At 45.2% G+C, this 25,537-nt stretch overlaps 2 protein-coding genes across 2 annotated transcripts in view; one reads left to right on the forward strand and one right to left on the reverse strand.

Moving 5' to 3' along the window:
* The window catches only part of HPS5 (HPS5 biogenesis of lysosomal organelles complex 2 subunit 2), a 62,390-nt gene extending 48,575 nt beyond the window's left edge, over positions 1-13,815 (reverse strand). Inside the window, exon 1 of the mRNA XM_032187700.1 lies at positions 13,797-13,815. The gene's annotated coding sequence lies outside the window, so the exon portion shown is untranslated. The remainder of the gene's footprint in view (positions 1-13,796) is intronic.
* A 4,072-nt stretch (positions 13,816-17,887) lies between these two features.
* LDHA (lactate dehydrogenase A) lies at positions 17,888-24,595 on the forward strand. Its single transcript, XM_032188748.1, has 8 exons — positions 17,888-17,960; positions 19,567-19,698; positions 20,454-20,571; positions 21,315-21,488; positions 21,957-22,130; positions 22,996-23,113; positions 23,509-23,632; positions 23,780-24,595. The coding sequence occupies exons 2-8, from the start codon at positions 19,573-19,575 to the stop codon at positions 23,942-23,944; spliced, it is 999 nt and encodes a 332-aa protein (XP_032044639.1). The 5' UTR covers positions 17,888-17,960; positions 19,567-19,572; the 3' UTR covers positions 23,945-24,595.
* The last annotated feature ends 942 nt before the right edge of the window (positions 24,596-25,537 follow it).

Genomic DNA, 25,537 nt, shown 5'->3' on the forward strand with positions numbered 1-25,537 from the left:
CCAGCACGCCCCGTATGGTGACACGGTGTCACCCTGTGCTGAACGCTTTCTTCTGCCCTGCACTGGAGTTACTAAACTGAAGGGTGCCTGACAAAGAGCACCCATAGGGAATGAGCTCGCTCAGACTCCTAAGCCTTGCCTGTGTCGCTAGCACCTCCTCTATCTATAGCTCGCACAGGCTGAGCACAGCACTGAGCATGGCACAGATATGGACAGCAAGGGGGCAGTTATGGGGTAAGACGGCAGTCCCTCAAAAAAGGGGCAGGAAAGAAAGAGCTCAGACTCCAAATGCAGGAGTCCTGACAGAATTTAGAATCTGCTTTGATTAAAAGCAAACTGGGAGCTATGGAAAACACAGAGATCAGACATTCTCCTTTCCAACCCTCTAGTTTAAGCCTGTTTACTAAAATGCCACTTGCTCTGTGCCAAATTCTCAGTCTCTCAAGCTAGCTAGTGCTGTTTCACAGCAGACAGGACAGTGCTTCTTTAGGGACCTCAGACAGGTGATCCTGGGTGCTGCAGAAATGGAACAGCCTTTCTTCCTGGCTTGCCACTCCCTTGGGCACAGCTCCACTTATCTTAATCTTACCAAAGGCAAACACATGCGGCAGTCCAAAGACGAACACAGGAGCGACTGCTAGATTTTACAATAACCATTCTTAGGTTATTAGGGAAATAACTACTCAGCTGAAGTAATAGGGATCTCTATCCAGGGATTTGAGACCCATTTTCACCAGGAAATCCCTTCAGACACAACCCTCCTCTTCAGCATCCTCCCCCCACAAAGCATTTCATGTCATTCAAACGTATTAGGAAGGATTTCTAGACCTAACATCACACAAGGTAAACAAACCCCATTTAGCTCTACAAAGGAAGATGATCCCAAAGCAAAGACAGCACGGGACTTGTCTGCCCCTGCTAAATGTGAGCAGCCTGGTTCCCAGGGCCACTTTCCCTTGCAGCCCTGCACAGTACACACTGGGAGCTGGAACAAAGCGCTGCCAGTGCCCAGACTCTGTATCTTGGGCTCTTTCTCTTGATGTGCAAAGCCTGTGAGAAGGTGCAGAAGAGGCAGCTAGCTTCTCTGCTGCCTGAAATTGAAGGAAAGGAGACCCAGAGACACAGCTTGGTCTCTTTAGCCTCAGTATCTGTGTTTGACTGTGCTTGGAGAGCAGCCAGAGACACCCCTCTGACTGAGCACAGCTACCTCCCAGCAAACTACCGCAGCACGCCATCTGAGTGCAAAATAAGGCCCCTCTCTGCCCTGCAGCTGTTTGCTGTACCCAAGCAAAGAATGACAGAGGCTTATGAAGCACTGGCCTACATTCAGAAGCGGTATAACCCTAGGGAGGCGGGCACGCAAGCAGGAAGGGGGGAGTGATGCTGACCTAGCAGATGTCCCCTGCCTGCATCTCCCCAGGCACCGCGGGGTGCAGCGGGAGCTCTGCAGCACAGGCACTGGTGTATGCAGCCCCTGCTTCTGGGGGATCTGCAGCACACGTGGACAGCGAGACACTGCAGCATTACCAGCCCCTTTTGCAGCCTTACACTGGTTTGGATTTGGCTCTAGCAGGGGAGGCTTGGTGCTCTGCTCAAGACACAGGCTGCAGCTGGCAGCAGGCAGCCAGAACCAGGTCCCTGCTAGCAGACACAAGGGCTCCACCTTGTCCTGTTGCTCTACGAAACCTTTGCCCAGACACACACGCATCAGATGTGACAGTCAATAGCAGTAAACCCTACGATGACCAGGAAATCTTCCACTAGAAGTGCTGGATTGTTAAGCTGCTCATTACCTTTCCCTGGCTGATTTCCTAAGAACTTGATTCACTTGTGCTTACACTGCAGCTCACAGGACAGGAGGAGCATCGTGCTTCACATCCCTAAGCAGGACCATACCATGCTTTTTCTACCACAGAAAAACCTCACAGAATTGAGGAGAAAATTCACAAAAATAATCAGAAGCAGCACTCAGTTTTGTTTCTGTCCTAGTCAGACTCCTATTTAACTCCACAGGACACAGCACTGCCACGACCTGAAACTCAGCATTCAAACATTGACGTTTTGTGCTCTGTCCCTGCAGGAAGGTCTCTTCCCTCCAGCCCTGGCTGAGAATGGGAAGCCATCTCTTCCCATCAGAGAAACGTGCTCCACCTCCTGCAACTGCTCAGTGATCAGGGCGGGCAAGAAACACTGCCACAGCAAAGCACAGCCTGGAAAGGCAGCTCTGCTTCTGTAGCACTTGTGTTACTGCCTAAGCTGAAGGCACATTATTTCATTATTACTTTCCCCCAGACATACCTCCCTTTTAAATAGTAAGTATTGATCTGTTTGAAATCAGACTCTGGTGCTATAATTAGACACCTCTAGAGCACACATCGCTGTGTTACACAGCACAGCTGTGAGCTCCTGGGTCCTGGATGAATCTTCATTAGCATTGGACTCCCATCAGGAACAACCTTAAAGCACGTCTCCCCGTTGTTCTTGGTTACTGTGTTTTGGTTCAGGTGACAGCCTCAGAGCACGTGAACAGATACCCCCAGTCTGAAACTAAACCAGAGTTGAGCTCCAGTCACTAGTGAGTGTTGGTCTACAGGTGCAGACTAGAGTTAGGCAGAAGCAAAGTTTCCAGCACTCACAGAGCGGATGCCAGTTCCTTAGCACCATTTGCTCAGTAGCTGCCCGTTTCCTACCCAGAGGAAATGTCCCTAGCTCAGACACAGCTGGTCCCAGCCCTGCGGACCTTCCAGTGCCAGGCACTGCTGCCAGAGCGGACAGAGCCTCATTTCTCTAAAAGATCAGCTCAGCACAAAGGCCAGGCCCCCAGCTGCCAGGCCTCACTGCTCAGCCCCGCTTCTGCTTGGGCCTCCCAGCAGCAACAGGACAAGCTCCTGCCGGGATTTGTTCCTGCAGCAGCACCAGGAGGCATCAGTGTATCTGTGCTAACTCACTCTTTCGCATGAATAAACTGGGCAAATACTTCACATTACTCTCATTTTCAGCTCATTAGTGTGATGGCAGCTCTCTTCCTTCTAAAGGACTGTGCATAAGGTGTGCGAGCTGGAGCCACAGGCCTGTGTGCAGCCCCCCACCTGCCTGGTACAGCTTGTTACCAAGTTCTGGGGCGTCCACCTCCCTCAGGACTCTGCAGGATTAAAACACTTGCTGGTTCTTTACAAATTCAACCCTGGGGTCATCCCTCCTACTGACCTCACTTGGCAAGAGCCGAGGTCTAACTGGGCAGCACAGGGCCCAGACCTCGCAGGCTGCACACCCAGCCTGCTTGGCTCTTTTGGAGTCTGCACCTGCCAAAGAACAGCACGAGGAAAAACAAAAAGAACTGGGTCAACATTTTAAACGTGTCACTTCTAAAGTTCACCATCAACCATTAAGCATATTCATACAATCAAAAGAGCAGTATCAGTGGTCAAAGGGAGCCCTTTGGCTGTCTTTACCTTAAAAAAAAAAAAAAAAAAGTCCTACTTTTAAAAGAGATGATTACCTAATTCAACCTAAAATTGAGAGCCTTCTCCCAAACACAAGTTTTCTGCATTATCTGCAAGATGTGATCTAAATAACGGAAAACTTCACTGGATCTGGGTCACTGACAGAGGTTGTTTTGCTTGTTTGTTTTTGTTTTTAAATCACTGCTGACTTCCAGCACCACACTTAAGACTACCCAATAGCAGATAGTGGATAAGATGAAAAGCAGGAGGGATATTGACAAAAGCCAACTTCAGCTCAAAAAAGGGCTCCTCCTCAGCCTTATGGAAAATGACTCCTCTGAAGCCATGCTTTTATGTCTGTGACCCCCTAAGGTCCTCAGGTTAATTGCGAGAGATGTGTCAAGTCTCAGGAAAAAGCAACTTATCTTCCAGCTGCATTGCAAGGATGCACACGTGCACAGGGGAATCTCCAAAACCACAGCAGTTGAAAATCTGCCTAAGGAGAAGAAGAGAGACCAAGTTTGGCTCTTCCAAAGGAGCTGAAGTTGCATGCAACAACTTCTCTTGGTTGACTACAGAAGGAGCCTTAGAGAAAGAGCTGTATGGAAGATAACCTGTTTGAGCATCTCCCAGAAAACAAATCCTTAACTTGGAAATATTTTTTTGTGTTTGTGGCCACTCCATCAACCAGTACAGAGTCCAATGGCTGATCTTACATTTCGGCATGTTTTTCTTTCCCCCCACTTCATTTATTTGCATGTAATAATAGCAGGAAATGGCGTCAGCACAAAGTTCAAACTAATTTTCCTATTAAAGGCCTTGCGCAACTGTTTATCTAGCAGGCCTTTAATGACATCTTTAGTCCAGTTACAGGGCAGAGATTACAAGCATTTTCAGGTGCCCTGGGCAGGACCATCCATACTCCACGGAAATTTTCACATTTCTTTGTCAATGGAGATAGCAGTGATAATGCTTGTTTCACCAAAACTAGAAGGTCCTATATCTTCAAAAAGAAAGAAATCAGATGAAAAGCAATTCATCTCTATATGACACGAAGAATTTCTCAAAGCTGCTTTATCAAAAGCAAGTTGCTTGCATCCTAAGTACTAGAAATGCACTGAGCTGTTTAATGAATCAGCCAATATTAGGTACTTACCAACTTTATCACACACCCCCATTCACATTCAAGATTCCATATGAAACAAACAGCTTGCTGCTCTGCTTGAGGTTTCCAGAATAAGCTTATTTGTGGACAAAAAGCTTCAAGGAAACACCATGCAATAAAAGACTATGGTTAGGGGAAACACTGGCTGTCCAAGAAGCATCCAAGCTCCAAGAACCTTAACTCCATTGGATACCTCAAAATAGATATGAGAATAGGCATTACTATGCTATAAAAGCTACATTTTAAAATCTTAACATTTTATTCTTCTTTCCTTAAATTCCATGTCATATGTTCAGCATAACAATATGGGAAAGAATGAAAGATTTTAGATCAGAATTATCTGACTGACATTAGTCAATGAGCTCCAGCTCCATGGATCCCTGGCAGAACACCGTGTGCCAAATTCAGTCTTTCATTCATGCTGTCATATCAGCATTTCTAAAGATTTTCTTTCATCGTCCTGACTTGAATGGGCATTTTGTAGCAGTACTTTCTGCACAGTCAGACTTCCATTGAATTAGATACCCAATGTCTTAAATGGTCAAATGTATCGTTGTCTGGAGGCACTATAGCCACTGCCCCGTCAAAATCATTATTAGCAATTAAAACTGAGGCAGATATTTTCAAGATTCTTCACCCTTCAACTTTTTCTTCCTCATGTAAAAGCAGATCTTGGGAGCCAAGTTCTGAACTTGAAAATGCAGTGTTGATTTTTCACGTGGTTTTATTTTTTTAATGATTTAACAACCTGTACTGCCTGCTTGCCTCTCCCACTGGTCTAGTCATTACCTCGTGATTTGACTGCTGTGCATGCCATAAGCCATGCATTTGTAACATGCAGTTCCTTGGAACACACAGCCATTTCCACCAGCTACAGCTCAAGTCAAACAGAGTTACCTTTTCAGTGCTTCCTGGCCCACCTTCTCCACTAAGGCTTTTGCCTCTCAGCTTCCTTTCAGTGCTACTGGAGCTGAACCCCCCTCCCAGGGTTTTCCTTAAAACTCCACCTTCTGGAGTCCTGGAACTTGGTTACAAACCAAAACAGTTCTCATTAAAAAATATAAAATAGCTCCTGGCTTAGAATTAAGCTTTTGGAAGACAGAAAGACAACTAGGACTACACCAGATGGTAAATTCAGGTTTTTTAAGCCAGTCATGTAATTCTGGGAGCCCAAGTCTAGTCTGGGGGCTGGGGAGAAGACGAGTTTTATGTATGTACTTGTGTGACTGACAGCACTGTACCCTGTGGTATCAGAGAGATGTAAAAAAAAAAAGCCTCCTGTTAATCTGCAAGCAATTTAGGAGTTCTGCTCTTTTGGGCAATCCACGGAGGAAAAACAAGGTACATCTCTGAAGGCTGAGTAGCAACGTGGTCCAAGTCAGACTCCGCTGTGTTTGGGGGAGCCTCCAGGCTGCCGCATCACTCCCCGTTCTCCTCTGAAGAGCATGATGCCCTCCTTCCTGCACAGGCCTGGCAGCTCCCTGTGAGCAGCCTAACCCTGCAGCAGCGAGGCTGCCTGCCATCTGCTCCCGGCAGCATTCCCACGCGCAGGCTGGCAAGGCAGGCTCCTACCTGGCATGGACTTGAACCAAAGCCCTCCCTCACACAGCTCAGCTCAGTTCTCTCCCTCACTTCCTCACGCGCAGGGATGCCGTGAGCATCCCCTCCCACCTGCCGCAGTTCGACACAAGAGCAGCTCTGCAGATCAGCTCAGCCTTCCTGCTCCCTGCTATTGCAAAGAGGGACTGCACAGAGGAGATCCAAGCAAGTCTCTGTAAGACACAGCACCAGCAGATGAGCAACTGGGCTGTGGCAGCGCCCTATATTTGGGCACCGACAGGTCCTGGACATACACCACAAGGCACGCTGGTCAACGAGCACTGCGCAGTGGGAACATGGCCCCGAGATCCCCACGTGGCTTGTAAGCACCTGCAAGGCCTGCTTCTACCGCAGCACAGGGCTGGCTTCACCTTGCTTTCTCCCCAGCTCTCCCCTGCCAAGAAACAGTTTCTGGTGGTTCATTTCCTGTCTGTCTTCATTCCTGTGGGAAGAGGAGTTTGTGGCCATCCAGTTAGCTCTGCTGTGCACTGGGAAACATGTAAAATCATGCCATGGCTCCAGGATTTACTAGCTCTAGTCTGCATTTGCCAGCATTTATGTTTTCAGAAGGATGTTTTAGCATTCACCTGGCTTTGAGCTACAAAAATGTTCCTGATTCATGCTGTTGGCAAAAAGGGGTGCTAAAGATCTCTTCTAATTAATACCCGTGTCGCAGCGGAACAATGCACCATGAGGTCTGAGCAAAGAAAGCAGCACCCAAGACTGCATTACACAGTGCTTGTGTGGCTTAGCACTTCCTGCCAGAACTGAAACACCAGCACAGGCTGACATCAATTGATCCTCAGCCAGAACCTGAGCATTAGAGAAGTAGCGTTATGCATAAACTCCCTGAAGCTTCACAGTGTGGTCTAGAAAAGTTTTATTTTTAGCTTTTTGATAAATTCAACCTCCAAACACAGACTGCAGATGCAGACCTGCAGGTCTACATCCTGCTAAAGTGTCTGTCAGTCTCCCAGAACCACCTGAGTCACTGCGCCTACATCTCCCATAAGACATCACGTATTTGGTTAAGCCTGCCCAGACCCAGACCTCAAGAACACATTTAGGGAAGGGTTTCAGCTGCAAGTTTTGGAACTAAACACTGGTCACAGAAGAGCTTTGGTCCTCAATCTCCCAGTCTGGTGCTGTCCATTACAACTGGAGACAAGAGCACTTCCAAAGCATGCGCCTGTTCCAAGAGCCCTCCAGATCTCAGCACTCAGAGATGAATTCCATCTTATTAGAGGACGCTTGGGCTCACCAGCACAACCTGGCACAAAAGCACAGCAGGCGAGTGATGCTGGCTGTGTGCGTGCTGGCTCCCTGTTTCTCATCGCTACGTTTTACTCTGGCAGGTCTATCTGTGCTATTTTTCTGTGGCTTGCAGCCATGCGTTCAAGAGGATGAGTGCAGCAAGAATTAAAGGCTCTATCAGTGCGCAGAGGCATTCGGTGCACAGTTTGTCTGTGTGTGCCTCTCTATCCTCACATTAACCACCACATTTCAGGCAAGTGACCCTGGAAGAACACTCTGCCTGACATCAGTCCCTCCCTCACATGGGTTCTCAGCTGGAACAAGCTGCTGAGAGTCTGGGGAGGGGGGCTGCCGGCTGCAGAGACCACCAACGCCTCTGGATTGAGTGCTGACAGGCAAGCCCCCTTCAATGTTCTTTGGCATACGGCCTGGGAGGCAAGATCGAGCGTGTCAGTGAGTGACAGGTCACAGCAACAGCCCACAGCCTGCAGGCGTCCTGCTGCGATCTTGGGAACACTGCCAAAGGGAAGCTTTCCTTTCTGGAGCATCATCAACCCACTCTTGCTTTCAGCTTGCCCTCCTCTTCCTTCCTTTCCTCCATTTCTATCGATGCTGCATTCTGCGCGCTCCCAGAGAGAAATAGGGCAAACATAACCTGATTAACCGAGAGGATTTGGGCAGGAGGGGGTGGGAGGAAGGGAGATTAATACCCACAGACATACAGAGCCCTTCCCTCCTGCATTAGCTCTTGCCTGTTCAATAATTAAAGTGCTCTGCAGTGACTTTGGAATTTGCTATAAAAGCTTCTCGTAAACTCTGTCTCAGCATGTAGACATCAAAAGAAAGAGAACATTCGGTCTGACAAGCTGAAATTTCTTCCCTGCTCCAGGGTCAGTCAGAAGCTTAAAATCACTTGGATGCGCGCCTATGGCTCCATTTTAAAACATAAGGGTCCCTCTTGCTGCTGTTCATCTATCGACAGCTTGAATCGAGCTTTTATTTGGCTAGGCTCACCTTGAAGTGTGGGCTGGAAGTTAAGACAGGCTTCCTCTGCTTCACATGTGGGAAAATCTCCAAGGCAGACAGCAGTTCATACATGTTCATATGAATAAAGAACAAGTCACACAGGCTCTGACTGCCTACCATTTTCATACTCAGCCTCTCCTGCTTGCTTACCATATAAACAGATGATTGAGGTCAGAAACGCAAAGCTTTCCCGTATGTAGAAGGGATGTCTTCTCCGACCTTCCACAAAGCTATTTTTGGCTACTCTTATATGCCTAAGAGCTCTTACAGAGGTCATGCACTGAATTAAGTGCCGTCAGTTCATGCAAGACACAAAATGTTCACAAGGGTTTTCAGTTGTTTTTGCCCCTCATTTAAAAAAAAAAAAAAAAAAAAAAAAAAAAAAAAAAAAAGATTTTAATTGTGTCTCTTTAACATAACACCCTATTGACTCCAAAATGCCCAGGTGTTCTAGTTGCAAGGGAGCATATTTTTAAAGGGGCCATGAGACAGATTATTAGTCATTTGTGAAAACATACAGATCATACTGTATATTCAACATGCATTGGGGGCACAAACAATTGGGAAGATTAAAAATGACAGACCCCCGGGCTGGTGGCAGCCAAACACACAGACAGTGATATTCCACACGGAAGCAGCAGAGCTCACTCCTGCCTGCACACGTAAATACACCACACCACGTCCCAGAGGTCAGAGGCCTGGGCTCAGCTCTGTCCGTGTCTCCCAAACCCTACTGCTGACATTTCACTACCAATCTGGCACTGCCCTGTCCGCAAACGCTTCAGTCCAGAGAATGAGAGTGAAGAATTGGGTGAACCCCACTGCCTCAGGGGCCAGTCCAAAGGTTTGCCATATGGTGAGGAACTGACGTGTACCAAGGGGACTGCACATCCCTGTCACCACTCCAAAAATTGTTCATCCTCACAGTGAGCAAGAGATGAAACATGCCGGTATCTTTTCCCTCCCAACATCCCAGCATTAAATCTCAAAGACCTCCCACAAACAGATAGTGAATCATACATAGACCATAGTACGCACAAAACAGGAATGATGTACGATTAGCAAAAAAGGAGGTGGAAAAATGTACCAGCAGCAAAGTGATCAGAGGACCCAGCATCAAGAAATCTGGCTCTAGTGCACACGTGCACAGAATCAGTGACATTATCTCCTACCACCTCACTTTTTTTGTCACACTGGTACCTTTTAAAAAGGGAAACTGCGCTCAGACACTGCCTCTTAAGGCCGTAACTACACAGGGTCTAGGAATACAACTGAATCTGGACAGTTGTGAGAAAATCAACACGAGGCTGGTGTGCCAGTGAGAAATACTGTACCTTGCATTTGCCACCCAGGACACAGGCATGCTGTTCCTCTTACATTCAGGGTCAAGGAACAACAGATTCTGCAAGAATCAAGGCTGCCCCTACAGCAGCCCAAAGTCAAGCTCTTGTTCCCTTTTGTAACATTAAGCAAGATCCACCATAGTTTGCAAAACAGCAAGGCTGTGCCCTACAAGAATTTGCTAAATATTGGTGAAGCTTCATCTAAACACAGGAATAAAGGGACCACAAACAAGCAACTGCAGGCTTAGCGTAGCACTGTGAAAATGATTCACTGGCTGTCTGCAGGCAAGCAAGATTTCATTTTCTATTTAAAATTTGAATGTAAATAAGAAAGCTGAATTGATAGAAATATGGGTCTGCGCTTGTGTGACATTTCTTGGAAAAACACAGTGCCCTAACGCAAGTATTGTATTTGGTAATCAGTCTGCCTTTCTGTGGCTCCACTTTCACTTCCTTGCTTTGCTCTGACTCTACAATTTGTGAGCTCTTTGCAGAGGAGAGCTACTGTGTGTCTGTACAACGCCTGCACTGTGAAGCTGTGCTGCCAACAGAGATGTTCAGTCTGGTACCTGCTCCGAGTACATTAATAATTTCTCTATGGTTGCATAATGAAGCAGATTACCGCTTGAGATTACTGCTGGTTAGCCACGCAGGCTGCATGTCTCTCTAGTCTTATTTTCCTTCAGAAACACTGCCTCTTTTTAGACCTTCAGCACTGAGTCATGGTGCAGTGTATCATGTTTCAATTAGGAAACATGGGATTCAAAATAAAAAAAAAAAAAAAAAAGGAAGGAAGAAAATAGCTTTTTAAAAAATCATTAGAAATCACCCTCTTCCTGCCTTGAACTTACATCTAACCTCAACACACACACCTACCTTTGCTGTGGATAGGATGATGTCTCCAGCTACAACCCTGAGCCCCTGTGGAAAGCACAGACCCCTGAACACCCACGGCAGCCAACTAAAACAAAGCTACCACATATCCAGATGATGACATAAATCCCTAACAGGTAGCATGAGCTGGGAGAACTTGGTCTTTAGAAAAAAAGTATCTCTTTCTTTAGCAACTTTCTGCCTAGAAAATACATTAAAGCAAAATTAAAAAGCCCAGGGAGCAGAACTTCCCAAAAGACAAGGCACCAGCTTTTCCTGGGGGTAGCTCTATTTCCATTCCAGCAGCATGTTCTCCTGGTAGTACATACGATATAGATGGTATTTCAGACCTCTGCGTAATAACCTCTCAAGACAGTACCTGCCTCTCACATTCTGCACCCCCTGGCTTTGCATTCATCCACAGAGCTACCACCACCACGGAAAAAAAAAATAAAAAAAAATGTAAGAGTACCTCGTGCAGAGACAGTGAAGTTATTCCTCCCTTCTGAGGGCAGCAGAAGAGTTCAGCTCCGTAACACAAGCTAAAGGCCCTTAAGGCTGTTACCAGCCCAGGGCTGAGCCAGGCCAGTTGCAGCTCTTTTAAAGAGCCTCAGGTGTGGCCCAAATGTGGGGACTGAAATGAAAGCAACTGGTTGCCTGTCTCCATGCTATTGATAAGTGTACTGAACTGCCACTTAAGTTTCACATTCTTTCTCCCACAGCTTTCCCCAGGGAATGGATAATCATTTATTACATACAGTCATTTGTAAGAGCACACATTTTCCATATACTCTAGAGAATGTGCAAAAACAGAACATGATTGTCTTGATCTCTGGCCTTCCCACTCCAGGTACAGAACTGGGTTTTATTCCCTGGGACCCACAAAGAATTACAGGAACTAAGCCATATTTTACAAGCTCCAGGAAACAACAAGAGGTGCAAAAGTTGTGCTTTATAGCACTGATGTTTAGAGTGAAAGCTTTGAGGACAGGTATCTTCCATGCTCAAATGTGTCCTTCATGAAAACATAGAACAATTTTCATTCTCTAGGACTTCCTTGACCTTTGTAGAAACGAGAGCTTGGCCACAGTCATTTTGGCACAGGAGAGAATACATAATCTGCTATCACTTTGAATACACTGAGGATCAATCAGATATGCAAGGTCTGAAATGCTCGAAAAGTATCTTTGAGAAAGAGAACACTTGGATGAGACAGGATGGATCAATTACTTACTCTGCTGTCCTGAGTGACACATCTTCCTTTTATTCCTTGGAACATGCTAAGACACACAACATCCACATCTGTTTCCACATCCCTTGATGTGTCTGATACCCTCTTCTTTGCTGTCTTCCCTTACGGGAGGATTTACAAATTACTTATGCTTTTCACTGTGGGGGAGACAATTTTGTGTCATTAAACGTACTGTGTCCCAAACGGCCTGAATCAGGAAAAAAACCTGCCTCTGCAGGACTCTGTTGCTCTTTACACTGAGCTAACCAGCTTGCTGGCATGTGGTGTGCTGAGAAGGGATCCTGGGAAAATCAAAACTGACAGCTGCAGAATGAACATGAATATTAAAATAGGGGCAAGGAGGTCTCTGCTCCAGATGGAGTATAGAGACATGCCTCTGACCTTTTGCTGCTGAACCTGCCTACCCCCTTGAATTGGCAAGCAGCAGCGGCAGCGGTCTGCAGCCCTCTTCTCATATCCCACTGGCTCCCTACTGTAATTTATAGAAAGTCTCCACTTACTGCAACCTGCCAGGCACTCAAGAACAACTTAAATAACAGGAAGAGTTCTGCTGCTGCTGCCAGTTTAGAAGGCAGACAGCATCAGTGGGGATGCAGTGGTGATAACACTCCTGTGGACAGTCAGTAGGAGGCAGGTGCTGAACCAGCTGAGATGTCTTTGCAACTTTGCTAGGCAAAGACTGAATAGTGGTTCCTGTCAACCTTTCCATCTATCTCTGCCCATGCGATTTATCTGAGCATCCCGTTTCCTGCAGTTCCTAAGTAAATGAGTAAATATTCAGTTATGTAAAAGGAATGGGTTTGGCTTGGAGAATCCTGCACAGTGACTCATGCTTCCATGAGTAAATCCAATCCTTCAGAGAGCAAGACAGTCACATGTTCAGCTTAGTCCAGCTACCTCTAGCTACATCTAACAAAAAGACACTTGGGAATTAAAGAATCTTCAGAAAGTGACAATTATTTACACAGGTCTCCATGCATATATTACCCTGGTGAACACCAATAAAAAAAAAAAAAGGTTGTAGAAATACCTAAGTAAAAAATACCCGGAAATAAGAATTGCATCAGCTAGTGCTTCCCCCTGCCCCCACCCCACCCCGCCCACTTGCCACAATGACGGTGCAAAGAAAAAGAGGGAGAGAAGCAGCAGCAGAACTACGTCCTTGTACCACCCGATGTGTAACATGTAATGCCGTATGTGCAGTGATACCTGTTAGTGCAAGGCATGGTGAAATTCATCTTTTAGTTTTCAGTTTCCTTGGATCAGTTCAAATTGTTTGACGTAGCTATACTGCCGAAGTTTGTAGAACACAAATAAGGATTTTAGGGAGTGTGAATTCTCTTCCTGTATCCTACACAGAGAAGTATCTAAAAATTGCAAGAATTCTGTCTCTGGGAGCTTTTCTGATGTTGAAGATACAGCAGAGTATGACAATCTTCTGATCTCACACTACTCAGTTTTGTAGCCCAGCCTTCTCTGACTTAGGGAAAGAACCTCCATCATTTCTATTTTGCTTTACAATGCTGAAGTGTTTCATAATAAACTAATTCCTACAGTACCACCACCGGATTGGTAGATAAGGACCCTGCCCATTTTACAAAGGAGAAATGAAGCCATACAATTGGAAGGAGTTGTTCAGGCCTCAGATTAAATCAAAGGGAGAGACAAGACTGGTACATGACACAGCTGTGTCCAGTGCCAGGTCTTTCCTGCACACACTGACATCTTATAAAATAAAAGTCATTGTCAGAGTAAAATCAGGACTGATCATGCTGAGAATAACACTGATGATTTTTAGGAGCAAGTTAAAATCTCAGGTGGAGCAGAGAGATTTCACTGACCTTTCCAGGGCTGGTCAGCACCAGCAGTGGCATTGGGTTACTGCCAATCTCTTAGCTAGGCTTTTGCTCATACAGCAAATATGTGCAGGTCGTGGTTTGGTGTCCTCATCCACCCCAGCAGCACCATCAGATTGGACTTAATCGTTCAGGAGCAAGGACCTGAGCAAATGGCAAGAAACGTAGAAATGAAACACCACCATGTAAAACCTCTTGCATATTAGCAAAATGGAGAGAAATGTACTAATACTTTGTAAGTGTTTAACTGAAAAAAAGCAAGAGACACACATTGAACTCACCTTGTATAACTGTCTCTGGACTTTGTGATAAAGGTTTAATTGATATCTCATAGTTTAAACACATTGATTAATGTTAATCTTTTCCTTCTGTTTCTTCTTTGGATTTGATCATCCAAAGCCTGATCAAATGCCACCTGAGGTCAGTGGAAAAGCTGTGCCTGTTACTCCTAGAGAGAAAATAGAAACGTTTCCACATTCAGCAACTTCTGTTGCTTTACTTTTCTTGTTTAATCTGTGAAAGCTAACACGGAAAAGAGGACAATCAGACTGAGGAAGGGCCAAGCTTCCCTGGAGAGACCCTGTCACATTTCAAGTATTGCCATCCTTCTATCTACACCACCTTCTGCTACTGCAATGGAAGGCAACAGCAGAAAACTGACAGGAAGAGTAGAACTCCTTATGTGTACAAGTGAGGAAAGCTGGCCCCATCCCTACAAAGTCAGTCACTTAAAAGAAATCAAAACAAACCCGGCCTCCATCTTCCATGTGCAAGAACAATGCCCTTCATTTGCTCACCCCATTCTGTTTATGTTGTTATGAGCTTTCTCTGTCAGAAGCTGTCTGAGCAGAAAATCAATGTCAATCATGACAGATGACTGCTCTCCTCCTGAGCATCTACTGCTGCTACTAAGATCACAAATGACACATAAAGGGAAAAATTTGGCATTCACAGCCTTCTTGTTTGAAACCCAGGTGAATTAACACCAGCACATTAAAAGCTGTCACTCATTTTTAATGAAACAAGGCTTCTGATCTGCTCACCATCATTGAGGACACGCTGGGACCAGGATGGTTTTGAAACATCCTACTTTGCTTGCATTGGTTTACTCTACTGAAGGCAGGACCTCTGGTATCCAAACAGGCACCAGACAGCTGAGGAGAACCTGATGCTGTAAGTTACCTTTTGTTATAAATAATGGACATTTGGTCTTGGTTCTGTTCTCAGTAATAAGTAGCATGGACACAAGCAAGTGAAGAATTTACTGGAACTTATACCCTGAAAATCATGTTCAATTTTATATGCCTGAGCCACAGAATAAAAGCAATCTTACAATGCTAACATTCTCTTAGAATCGCTGGTCTTGCCGTGACAGTAGGAAAATACCACTTGCTCTACACTAGTTATACATTTTTAAATGCCCATTAGTCTACCCAACTGGCCTCATCTTAGAAGCCTCTTATATTCAAAATCTTCAGAAACAAAATTTTTTATAGAGAGAAAGCATTTCTTGACCTTTTTTTCCTGTCAAGTGCTCAGTTTCTATCCCAGCAGACGAAGGTTAGCACTCAGCATAGATGCTGTTGTCCAGATCCCCAACTCTGAACAAGAAGTTTAGAGTTCATTCATACAAAGCCCCTGCAGGGATAGATTCCTGGGGTGCAGAATTAAACTTCCTAATCCGTTCTTCAGACTGCTGATGGAACGAGATGCTCAGCGAACCCAGCGTAACACAGAACGACAGAACTACATCATATGGTTTCCTTTCATTCTGCATTCCTGCAGCATTAGGCCTACTCAGCACCTACCAGCACTTTCCCTTCTATACCACAGCTATTACGGTCCCTCTCCGCCCATACCACACATCTCACAAGCATCACTCAGCAGCAAGGAATAAAGCACATCTGTTTTTTGCAACCGACAGGTCATTATACCTAACCTCCTTTGGTAGAAGGGATGTTTTTTATGAGAACCTGGGGTGGTTCAGTACAGAACCCAAACTGTATTTTTCTGACTTCAATTTCATGCAAATCTCTCCTTAGGCAATGTTTCAAACATTTTCAGTTATTTTCTTACCTGTGCTTCTTGTTCCTTTTATTTTGCCAATGGACTCTCAAAGAAACAATGAGGCTTTGGGCTACCATTCCCATCAGATCACCATGGCAGAAAGGAATTGCCACTAGGATGGTCAGCGAGAAGGTATTAGCATGCCCTGAACAACAGCAGTGAATCACTTCAATTGTAAAGCAGAGCTTGGTAGATGAGTACAAGCCTCACACATGATAAGATGCACCCATGTCCACATACTCTGCACCAGTCTAGCACGACTGACGTCCTTGTTTTAGGCTTGCATGTGCTAGGAATGGGATGAAGCAGTGGAGAGATCAGGACCTCCATGGTAACACACATTCTTCTCAGTTGTAAATCAACTAACAAGTAGGTAAAGTGACTTTAGAAGAGAAAGGATATCCCAGGCAAAGCAGAACTGGAAAAGCTGGTATAGGTAAAGGAAGACAAAGGGAAGAATTAGAAAGAAAGGCCTTCTGACATAGCAAGATAATCACCTCATAAAGGAATTCAAGTATATCCTAGAAGCCACAAATATTTGACAAATACTTGTTATTGCCAAAAAAACAAACAGAGCTAGAACCCAAAAGACAGAGACAAATATCTGAAAGGTACCACAGCCACAAGAAAATTCGGGGGGTGGGGGTGGAGGGGAGTGGGGGGAAGAAAAAAAAAAGGTATCACTAATAGAAGAACAGGACAATAAAGGTAACCTGGTTACTCCCACAAGCCTAAATGACTGCTTCCCTGATTTTCATTGAGGATGAACGTGTTAGACCATGGGTTAAAGAGAGGATGTCTAAGAGAAGGAGTAGAAGGGAGAAATGGCTACAACACAATAAATGAAGGCAGACACGTGCAGAGCAGAACAGAGCCTGCTGTGCTCCAACCGGAGGAACCAGACTGTCTTGATCCCAGAATCCTGAAGCACAGTTAACCACAAATCCAGGTGTGAGGATTTTCAGTAAGCTAACTGACTTGAAGGCGTTACCACGGGCAAGGAGAACAGCGAACATTTCAGTAAGGAGCCATGCTGGAAGCAGTCTGGAACTGTGTGTTTGATGTCTGTGCAGTCATCCAGGAAAACTCCTGAAGGGAATTTTTACTCCAGACAAAAAAATCAATTAACAAAGGGTTAAAAGGTAGCATGGGTTTATGGAAAAACAGTTTTGTGGGACAAGCCTGTACTGTAGTATAAAATCCAAAGTTCAGACATGCAGAGAATAATAAAACACAGGTTTTGTTCTCTGTTAGTATCCTAGGAAGAAGTGAGTGAAGAGAGGAAGAAGCTGGCTGTACTAAGGAGCCAGCGGGTGACGGGGAGCTGACTGTGGTGTGACTGAAAAACACAAGTGCATGTCCACTTGTGGTATTTCCAGTAACGACAGGAAAACATGAATGTTCATGACAGAGGCACCACTGAGAAGGCTGTTTAAAATACTCTGCTGCAGCATCCTCTCTCAAGAGAAAACAATTAAAACTGGAAGAGGCCTGCAGAAAGGACGTCCCAGTGACTGGAGCACGGCTGTTATCACGCAAGACTGCCAGGGTTTAGCTTATGTAACTTGAAAAAAAACAGTGGGAATTTGATAGACAAATATGGGGAAAGAGGAAGTAAACAGCAGAGGAGGATGTCTGGGCCAAATAAAACAAACAGCAATAGACAGAGATGGAAATGAGAAGCGGGTTTCCAGCCGCCGGCCGAGAGGCTCCATCCGGGAGCACGGCGGTGCAATTAGGGGGCCATAAACCCCGAGAGGCAGCGGGAATCAACCTGAGGGAGGACTGACACCAAACCCCAAAGCCCCGGTGCCGGCTGCAGGGTTTTGCCGTGCCGTGCACGCAGCCACCCCCGGCTCCCTCAGGCTTCCCTCAGCGGGGCGGCCGTTGGGGGCCGAAGGGTGGCGGGGCCCGTTGCGGGCCGCCCGTTGCCGCCCCCCCTTCGCCCCGACGTGTCTGCGGGCACGTCCCCGCCGCCGCGGCCCGCCCGCCTCACGTCAGCCGCCCGGCCCCTACTTAAGGCCCTGCTTTCGGGCCCGCCCCGCCACGACCGCCGCTGCGCTCGGCTGAGGAGACCGGGGGGTAGGTGCCCGGCGCCGGGCGGGGGGGGGAAACAAGGCTGAGGGGGGTCGCGGGGAGGTCCCGGCCGCTGCTGGGGGCTGCGGCTCTGCTCCCTTCTGAGGGAGGGAAGGGGGCACAGCGGGGTGCCGGGGGAGGTTGTGGGAGGCAGGGGCCGCCCGGGGAGGTGGAGATGGAGGTGGGGGGGGGGCTGGCGAGGGTCCGTTCGGTGCCGGTTGTTCGGCCGAGCCCCCCCCGGTGGTGGGGCTGCCGGCACGCCCTGGCCCTCAGCCCGGCGCCGCATGGGCGAGGCACCGCGCCCTGCCCTGCCCTGCCCGGGGGCCTTGTGCAAGCGGCGTGATTGCCGCAGCGCCCGCCCCGAGCTTCCCCTCAGCCGGGGGAAAGGGCCTGGGGGGTAGGCAGGGCTCCAGGCTGCGGCTGAACCACGGCCTTAACACCAAGCTACGAGGAGCTAAACTACAAGGAGCTGAAATGTACCCTCAGCTGCTGCTTGGCTCCTAACCTGCAGATTTCCGTGAAAATACCAGGCTGAAAACACTTAATTAACTCCGAAATGCTTGAGTGTGGACTCCTCACCAGCCCCGCACGTTGTGCTGCTTCAAGTGCTGGGCACGTGCAGGCTGCGCGCGCCGTGCTGGCCCACGCTTCAGGAGACATCTTATGGCGGTCTTTGCTTGCAGCTCTTAGTCAGCCTTCCCTAAATGAGCACGCTGCGGGCTTCCTGTTCCTCCCACCCCAACCCCACTTGGTCCTTACCTGCCATGCCATCTCTGCCTCGCTGTGTGGCCTTTCCTGCACTGTACGAGGTGGTGCCTGTTCAGCGCTAGCTTGAGAATCGAGCTGTGTCTGTGCTTGCATCCATCTGCGAGGCTGCCCCTGCCTTGGGCTCTTCGGGTGAAGCAGAAGCTGGGCAGATGCCAGCATAGCACTGCCTGGGGAAGCAAAGGATCCTGGGGTGAAAGCACATTACTCCCTCCTTGTCTGGGTGTTTCAGCACACCTGTGGCTGGCACAGGTTAGTTAGAGCCCATACAACCAGGCTGCTGCTGTAAAGCTGGTAGCTTAAAAAAAAGTGAGGCTGTGAGGGTTGGTAATGCCACTCGGAGTATCATGTTTCAGGAACACAAGGAACTAGGTATTTCAATGCAGAACTGTACTGTTTCACTTGGAAACAAATCCATAAAACATACTTCAAGGATCATAATGCTTTCAAGAAGACTTTGCCAGGTTGTTGTACAACTGTAGCTCTGGAAAGGCTAGAGGCATAGAGTACCAGTTTTTCAGGGCAGCAGAATGGAGACTGACAGACCATGCTGTACTGGGAAGTAGTAAAATGGCTTCCTTTGGTGAAATGTAACATGGATGATCGTTTAAACCATTCTGCTAATGCTGCTGGAAAGTTATCCAGCTATGTAATCTATACCGCTCAACTCTGTAGTAGGCTTAAACAGTGGATTGTCATGATTAATTCAGTTTTTAATTTTTTTGTTGTGATTTATAGTCATTTTCTTAGCATCTGTTAATAAAGTGTATCTGCTCTATACAAATATCCCAGTGTCAGTGAAACCTCTAAGGACTGGAGAGATAATCTGTTGCTTTCCTTTCTGCAGTGCACCATGTCTCTCAAGGATCAGCTCATCCACAATGTCCACAAGGACGAGCATGGCCATGCCCACAATAAGATCAGTGTGGTTGGCGTGGGTGCAGTCGGAATGGCTTGTGCCATCAGCATCCTGATGAGGGTAAGTGTCAAGCTGGGGATCAGGCAGCACAGTTTAGACTACTTGAGACCTAAGAAAAGGGACAAAAAATAGTCTGCCTTATTGGACTAATTGAGGTAGCACATGATGAACTTCTGGTTGTACATTACTTGATTTTGGTGCTTGAAATGAAGAAGCTAACTTCAGCAATTTCCTGTCAATAGCTTGTTCTTCTAAACCCAAGTTTTCCTTAGTATCTGACACAACATGCTCTGACTCATTCAGTGGTAAATGCAGCTCTGAAATTCCAGATGCCCTTTTTAAGTAGGAGCCCTTTAACACTCCAAACGCTGTCCAAACAGACAGACAAAATAGCTTAATTCTTAGTCTGAAGCAAAGAAGATGGAGTGATGTAATAGTTCTTTGCAGTGGGAGCTGCTAAAAGTGGTCCTAGGTATTCCACAATGCAGAAGTAATTGAAAATGATATGATAACACTAGGATTGTTTAACTCTAAAATAGGTAGTCTATGAACAACTACAAAGTTATTCTTAATCATTGTCCTGCTAAATCGTGCAACTATTTCATGCAGAATGTGGATATGAAAAGTATATAACTAATTCCAAGTGGATATCCCAGGAGACTAACTTAAATACCTGTCTTGGGAGCAAGTAAAGTGAGAAATGTGAACAGAATTGCTGAAATGGATTGCTGCTTCTAAAAGAATTGTAACTTCACCTTTCAAATGGAGTTCTTTGTTCAGAAATAAACTTACTCTTTAATCCTGGTCTCACACAGGACTTGGCTGATGAACTTGCCCTTGTTGATGTTGTGGAGGACAAGCTGAGAGGAGAGATGCTAGATCTCCAGCATGGCAGCCTCTTCCTTAGAACACCAAAGATTACTTCTGGGAAAGGCAAGTAGTTGGCTCCAATGTACTTATTTGAAAATGGAGATAAGCACATCAAGTCTCAAACTTGGTCATCCAAGTCTAGCACTGAGCCTGCTATCCTAATTATAAGGAAGGGAGCTGATTTCATTTCTGTTCCTACAGAAATAGTACTCAGCTGATACTACTACATACACCTTGTAAAGGGCCATCCAACTAGTATGTTTAGTATGGAAAGATGAACTGAAATACTTGTGGACCTCTGAGAATTGTTTCACAGGCAGTTAGCCTCTACATTACTGCTTACTTGTCAGCTGTAAGTGTGTCAGCTTGCAGTTTAGTGATGGCTTGGCTGGGGCAAGTAGCAGCCATCTCATACCCCAGTAAATACTCAGCTCCAGTGTCCACAGGTGATGCGTTATAAGAGGAGAGCCTTCCTGTTTCTTCTACACAACACTTGCACAGGAGGGTATCCTGACAGCTACCCCATATCTACCTATGGCTGAGGAGTATGGGATACCATTGCCTAAGTTCTGCTTTTTAAGATAGTGATTTGCCTTTAAGGTTGCCACCTGTGGCAACAGGCCACAGCTTTTAAAAAAAAAAAGAAAAATTTTCCACTTTCTGTAGAAGGAAAGTCTAGAGTAACAATTATCAGTAAAGTTCTAGCAACCTCAAGCTTGAGAATTTTAGGTATCAATGCTAAAAGGAACTGAACTCCTGTCCTGAACCATGCGTACAGGTCATTTGATACAGCCTTTTGTCTGCAGATTACAGTGTGACTGCACACTCCAAGCTGGTCATTGTCACTGCTGGTGCCCGTCAGCAGGAAGGAGAAAGCCGCCTTAACTTGGTGCAGCGCAATGTGAATATCTTCAAATTCATCATTCCCAATGTTGTGAAGTACAGTCCTGACTGCAAGCTGCTGATTGTCTCAAACCCAGGTTTGTCTTGTTTTGCCTTGGCAAGAGGATTTGGCTTAGAGAAGAGCGTTTTCTGCAGTAGTAAGGTCATTATATTAACATGACGATGCACAGGCTTTTAGAAAGTGCTTATGCCATATAAGCACAAAGCAAGAAGTGTTGTTGTCCTCTCCACACACAGCAAGCTGGTTCTCTGCAAAATAAACCAGGTTCCCTCCAATTTGGGTCTTCAGTTGCAAGTGATCTTTAGCAGAAGACACAGTAAGGGGCACTGGTAATTGCATGCATAGTATAAACAGCCTCTTAATTTTGTCTTTATGAACAGTCATTGTGTTAGCCTGCTGCAGGGTCTGGTGATGATCATGACTTCATTCTCTATTCCACCTAACAAGCATGCAAATAAAAATCCTTAGAGATGAACAAAAGATACCACCCTAGTTATCAAACTGTTAATGATTGGCACTTATCTTCACTTTTTTTTACCTGCAGTGGATATTTTGACCTACGTGGCCTGGAAGATCAGTGGCTTTCCTAAACACCGTGTTATTGGTAGTGGCTGCAACCTGGATTCTGCCCGTTTCCGCCACCTCATGGGAGAAAGACTGGGCATCCATCCTCTGAGCTGCCATGGGTGGATTGTTGGAGAGCATGGAGATTCCAGTGGTAAGGGTGAAATCTGGATATTACATCATTTTTTCTTCCTATACTTTGTTTGCAAGAAACATTTGCAAAGTCTACAGCAAAACTTTGCTCAGAAAGGTTTTGCACTGCAGTAGCTTAAGAATGCAAGTCCTGCTTTAAGTCTTCTGCAGCACAGAGTAACCCTAGATGATCTATATTTGACCCAAGTTATGCTGCTTGGAAAAGGTCATTACTGTAACCTAAGGAGGCTAAAAACTTCTATGCTAAGTTGTTCCCATAACTCTCCAAAAAGCAAACTGCAGAACCAAGAGGGTACAGTTCTCTGCAAGGGACTCCCAAAGATCTGCAGTAGATCTACCAGTACTCAATCAGTTGTCTTTACTGGCATCACTTGATTACTTGAACTATATTTAGGAATAGAATTACAGAGTCGAGTCTAGATGAGGCCAGGAGAGAGCAATGTTCTCCTCATTTAGCCTGCACTTTCTCTAGCAACAGCAGAGCAGCACTGTCTGCTTACTGACATTCAATAGGATGCATTTGGAATCAATTTTTATCTTGAGAAACTGCTGCAAAGTACAGTGTTACTGTCAATTTGGTTCATGTTGTTTAGGAGTTTTGCTTTCATAATGGTACATTAAAACCCTGAAATATCACATATAAAGAAAAGTGGTTTTATGCTCTTATCTTCTTAGCTCACAATTTAGATTAAATGTAGTAGTATGACCTATGAGACCAAAGTCATATCTAAATCTGTAACATGTGCTATAGATTAATCTAACTAGTTCCTATCTTAACAGTTAACTTGAAGAGGATAAAACTAAGTTTAATTGCTTCACAAGATGAAGAATCTTGCAAACATAATAAATCTCTGTACAATTCTCAGTACCTGTCTGGAGTGGAGTGAATGTTGCTGGTGTCTCCCTGAAGGCTCTTCATCCAGAGCTGGGAACTGATGCAGACAAGGAACACTGGAAGGAAGTTCATAAGCAGGTGGTGGACAGGTAAATACTGATTTCCCTTGTTTTTTCTTGAACATGAGGACTAATCATGAACAACAACATCTCTAAACTGCATTATTTTTATCTAGTTTAATAAGTGGCCCAAAACAAATGTCAAGGTACAGAAATAGTACAACTTGGAATAATGGTTTAAGAACTAGTGTAAATCTGGCAGTGCTAACTTTTCATTGTTAGTGAGCTTTAAATAAGGAAAGTGTTTTAGCTTCCAAACTTCGAATGTTAGTGAGGGGTGTAGCGTGGACTTGCTCATTCCAGTCCTGTCCACTGATTAGTGAAGTTTCTCATCTTTCTAGATTAAGGCACCTCCAAAATAACTTTCCTACAAACATTCAGTTGAAGCTACTTGTTTTATAATGAGTAATTTTTTTACTCTGCAGTGCCTATGAGGTCATCAAACTGAAGGGGTACACATCATGGGCTATTGGCCTTTCTGTGGCAGATCTAGCTGAAACTATTATGAAGAACTTAAGAAGAGTGCACCCAATCTCTACAGTTGTTAAGGTGAGCAGCTCTTTTTGCCAACTTTGTCTTAACTGAGAACAGGGGTAACATTCTAGTTTAATTGAACTTGGTTCAGTTTTCCTCATTAGAATACTCTGCAAAACACATACACAAGGCCTACCCTAACTATTCTTACCTACTTTTCAGGGCATGCATGGAATCAAAGAAGATGTCTTCCTAAGTGTTCCTTGTGTACTGGGTAATAATGGCATCACCGATGTAGTGAAGATGATCCTAAAACCTGAAGAGGAGGAGAAATTAAGGAAGAGTGCAGATACACTCTGGGGAATCCAGAAGGAACTACAGTTTTAAGCCTGTTCAAGCAGTTCAGTGTTTTGCAGTTTAACAGGTTTAGTGGTTTGTCTTAATGTTGCACTTTCCAAGTAGGTCAAATCCTTCAATGTATGTATCTCAACTAGAACACAAAAAATGAAATCTGAACAAAGGAGTTTCCTAAAGGTGGTGTTAGGAAACTATTCTAGGATTTTCCCCATGCTCAGACACCCGTGTTCTTAGCCAGAGAGAACCTAGTCTTGTACAGTGAAGTGGTGACATAAATCCAGCATTCAAAGCAGCACTGCCTAGAAACCCTTTGCCTTTTCCTCACCTTGTTTAAACCTTGGCTCAGAACAATAAGTAAGTAGCTCTTATACAACATGAAACCAAAGACTATTTTCTTGCAGTTCAAGGATTGTCAACCCAATTGACAAGCCTTCTCTGCCAGCTGAATAGCTTCAAGAGTTCACTGTTGGTTGGTCCAAATATATTTTCCTAAAACTGCTTTGGAATTTGTGTATACTTTTTTTTAGAGAACCTTATTTTTGTGTACTGTATCAGACTAGTTGTAAGTTTATCTCCAAAGCATGTTTAAAAAAGTGTTCCAAGTTTCTGTATGCAACAAGACAGCAACTGTTCACCTGTAGTACCAGCTCCAACACCAAATAAAACATCAACGGTTATGTGTCTCCTCAGTTTTCCTTATATAGCTTTCTCTACACTACAGCTCCACTTAAAATCACTACTGACTTTATCAAATACACTTCTTCAGTCACATTAACTTAAACCTCACTTTCGTAAAAAAATTTTGCATATGAAACTAATCTGTTGTCAATTCCAAGTGCTTTGTAAACTTTTTAACACCAGACTGAGTTAAGAGTGCAGAAACATGTACTAATAGGAGTACTTCAATGCTTGGGACTTAAACTTGGTTGCCTTATTAGGGCAAAGAAACTGTTGACATTATTGATAATTATCTGAGAAAAGAGATGTAACAAAGGAAATGTTTTCCTTACATACATGTAAGGAAAGTGTCTCCCCAGCTGATTGAGTATGTGACATCCATAAAAAGTCAACCTGCTGCTAAGTACAGAAAATTATCTCTGGAATAGCAACCATGTATAGTAATAGTGACCAGCATTACTCTGTAAAGCCCATAGTACAGTAGATGAATAAGGTATCTTCTCAATATATAAGAAACCTCTTTATAACAAAGGGGGAAAGGCCTTAATCCTTTTTCTAACACTAGGACATGGCATGTAGCAGGAATGGAAACACCACCTGATTCACTGAAGTGTAGACTTCTGTATGGACTGCAGCTGGTGATGCTTCTCAGAACAAAGTATTTCAAAATACACTGAAACAGGCTGTGAAGCAAATTCAGTAACAAAGGAAAAGCTGTAGCTGTTCTACTGCTTTCTCTTCAAGCTAAATGACCAAAACAGCACCTGGAATGAGAGCACACAGCAACAGTGATTATGAACTCCTGTTTTATGCATAGAGGAGGAAGATGGTATGAAGCCCTATTTAAAGTTTTTAGAAGATCCACAGGACTTAGATTTTATTCCGTGAAGTCTCACAACGCTTTTCAGTAAGAACTCAAACCTTTTTCAGATCCAACTGTAATGT

This window comes from Aythya fuligula, chromosome 5 (genome assembly GCF_009819795.1).
Source record: "Aythya fuligula isolate bAytFul2 chromosome 5, bAytFul2.pri, whole genome shotgun sequence".
NCBI classification, from domain to species: Eukaryota; Metazoa; Chordata; class Aves; order Anseriformes; family Anatidae; genus Aythya; species Aythya fuligula.

What these genes read in the sequence shown, in the direction of transcription:
- LDHA (XM_032188748.1), top strand. Translation starts at nt 19,573, where the DNA reads ATGTCTCTCAAGGATCAGCTCATCCACAATGTCCACAAGGACGAGCAT. An exon ending in CCATCAGCATCCTGATGAGG is followed by an intron (nt 19,699 to 20,453) that starts GTAAGTGTCAAG and finishes GGTCTCACACAG; the next exon opens with GACTTGGCTGATGAACTTGC. An exon ending in AAAGATTACTTCTGGGAAAG is followed by an intron (nt 20,572 to 21,314) that starts GCAAGTAGTTGG and finishes TTTTGTCTGCAG; the next exon opens with ATTACAGTGTGACTGCACAC.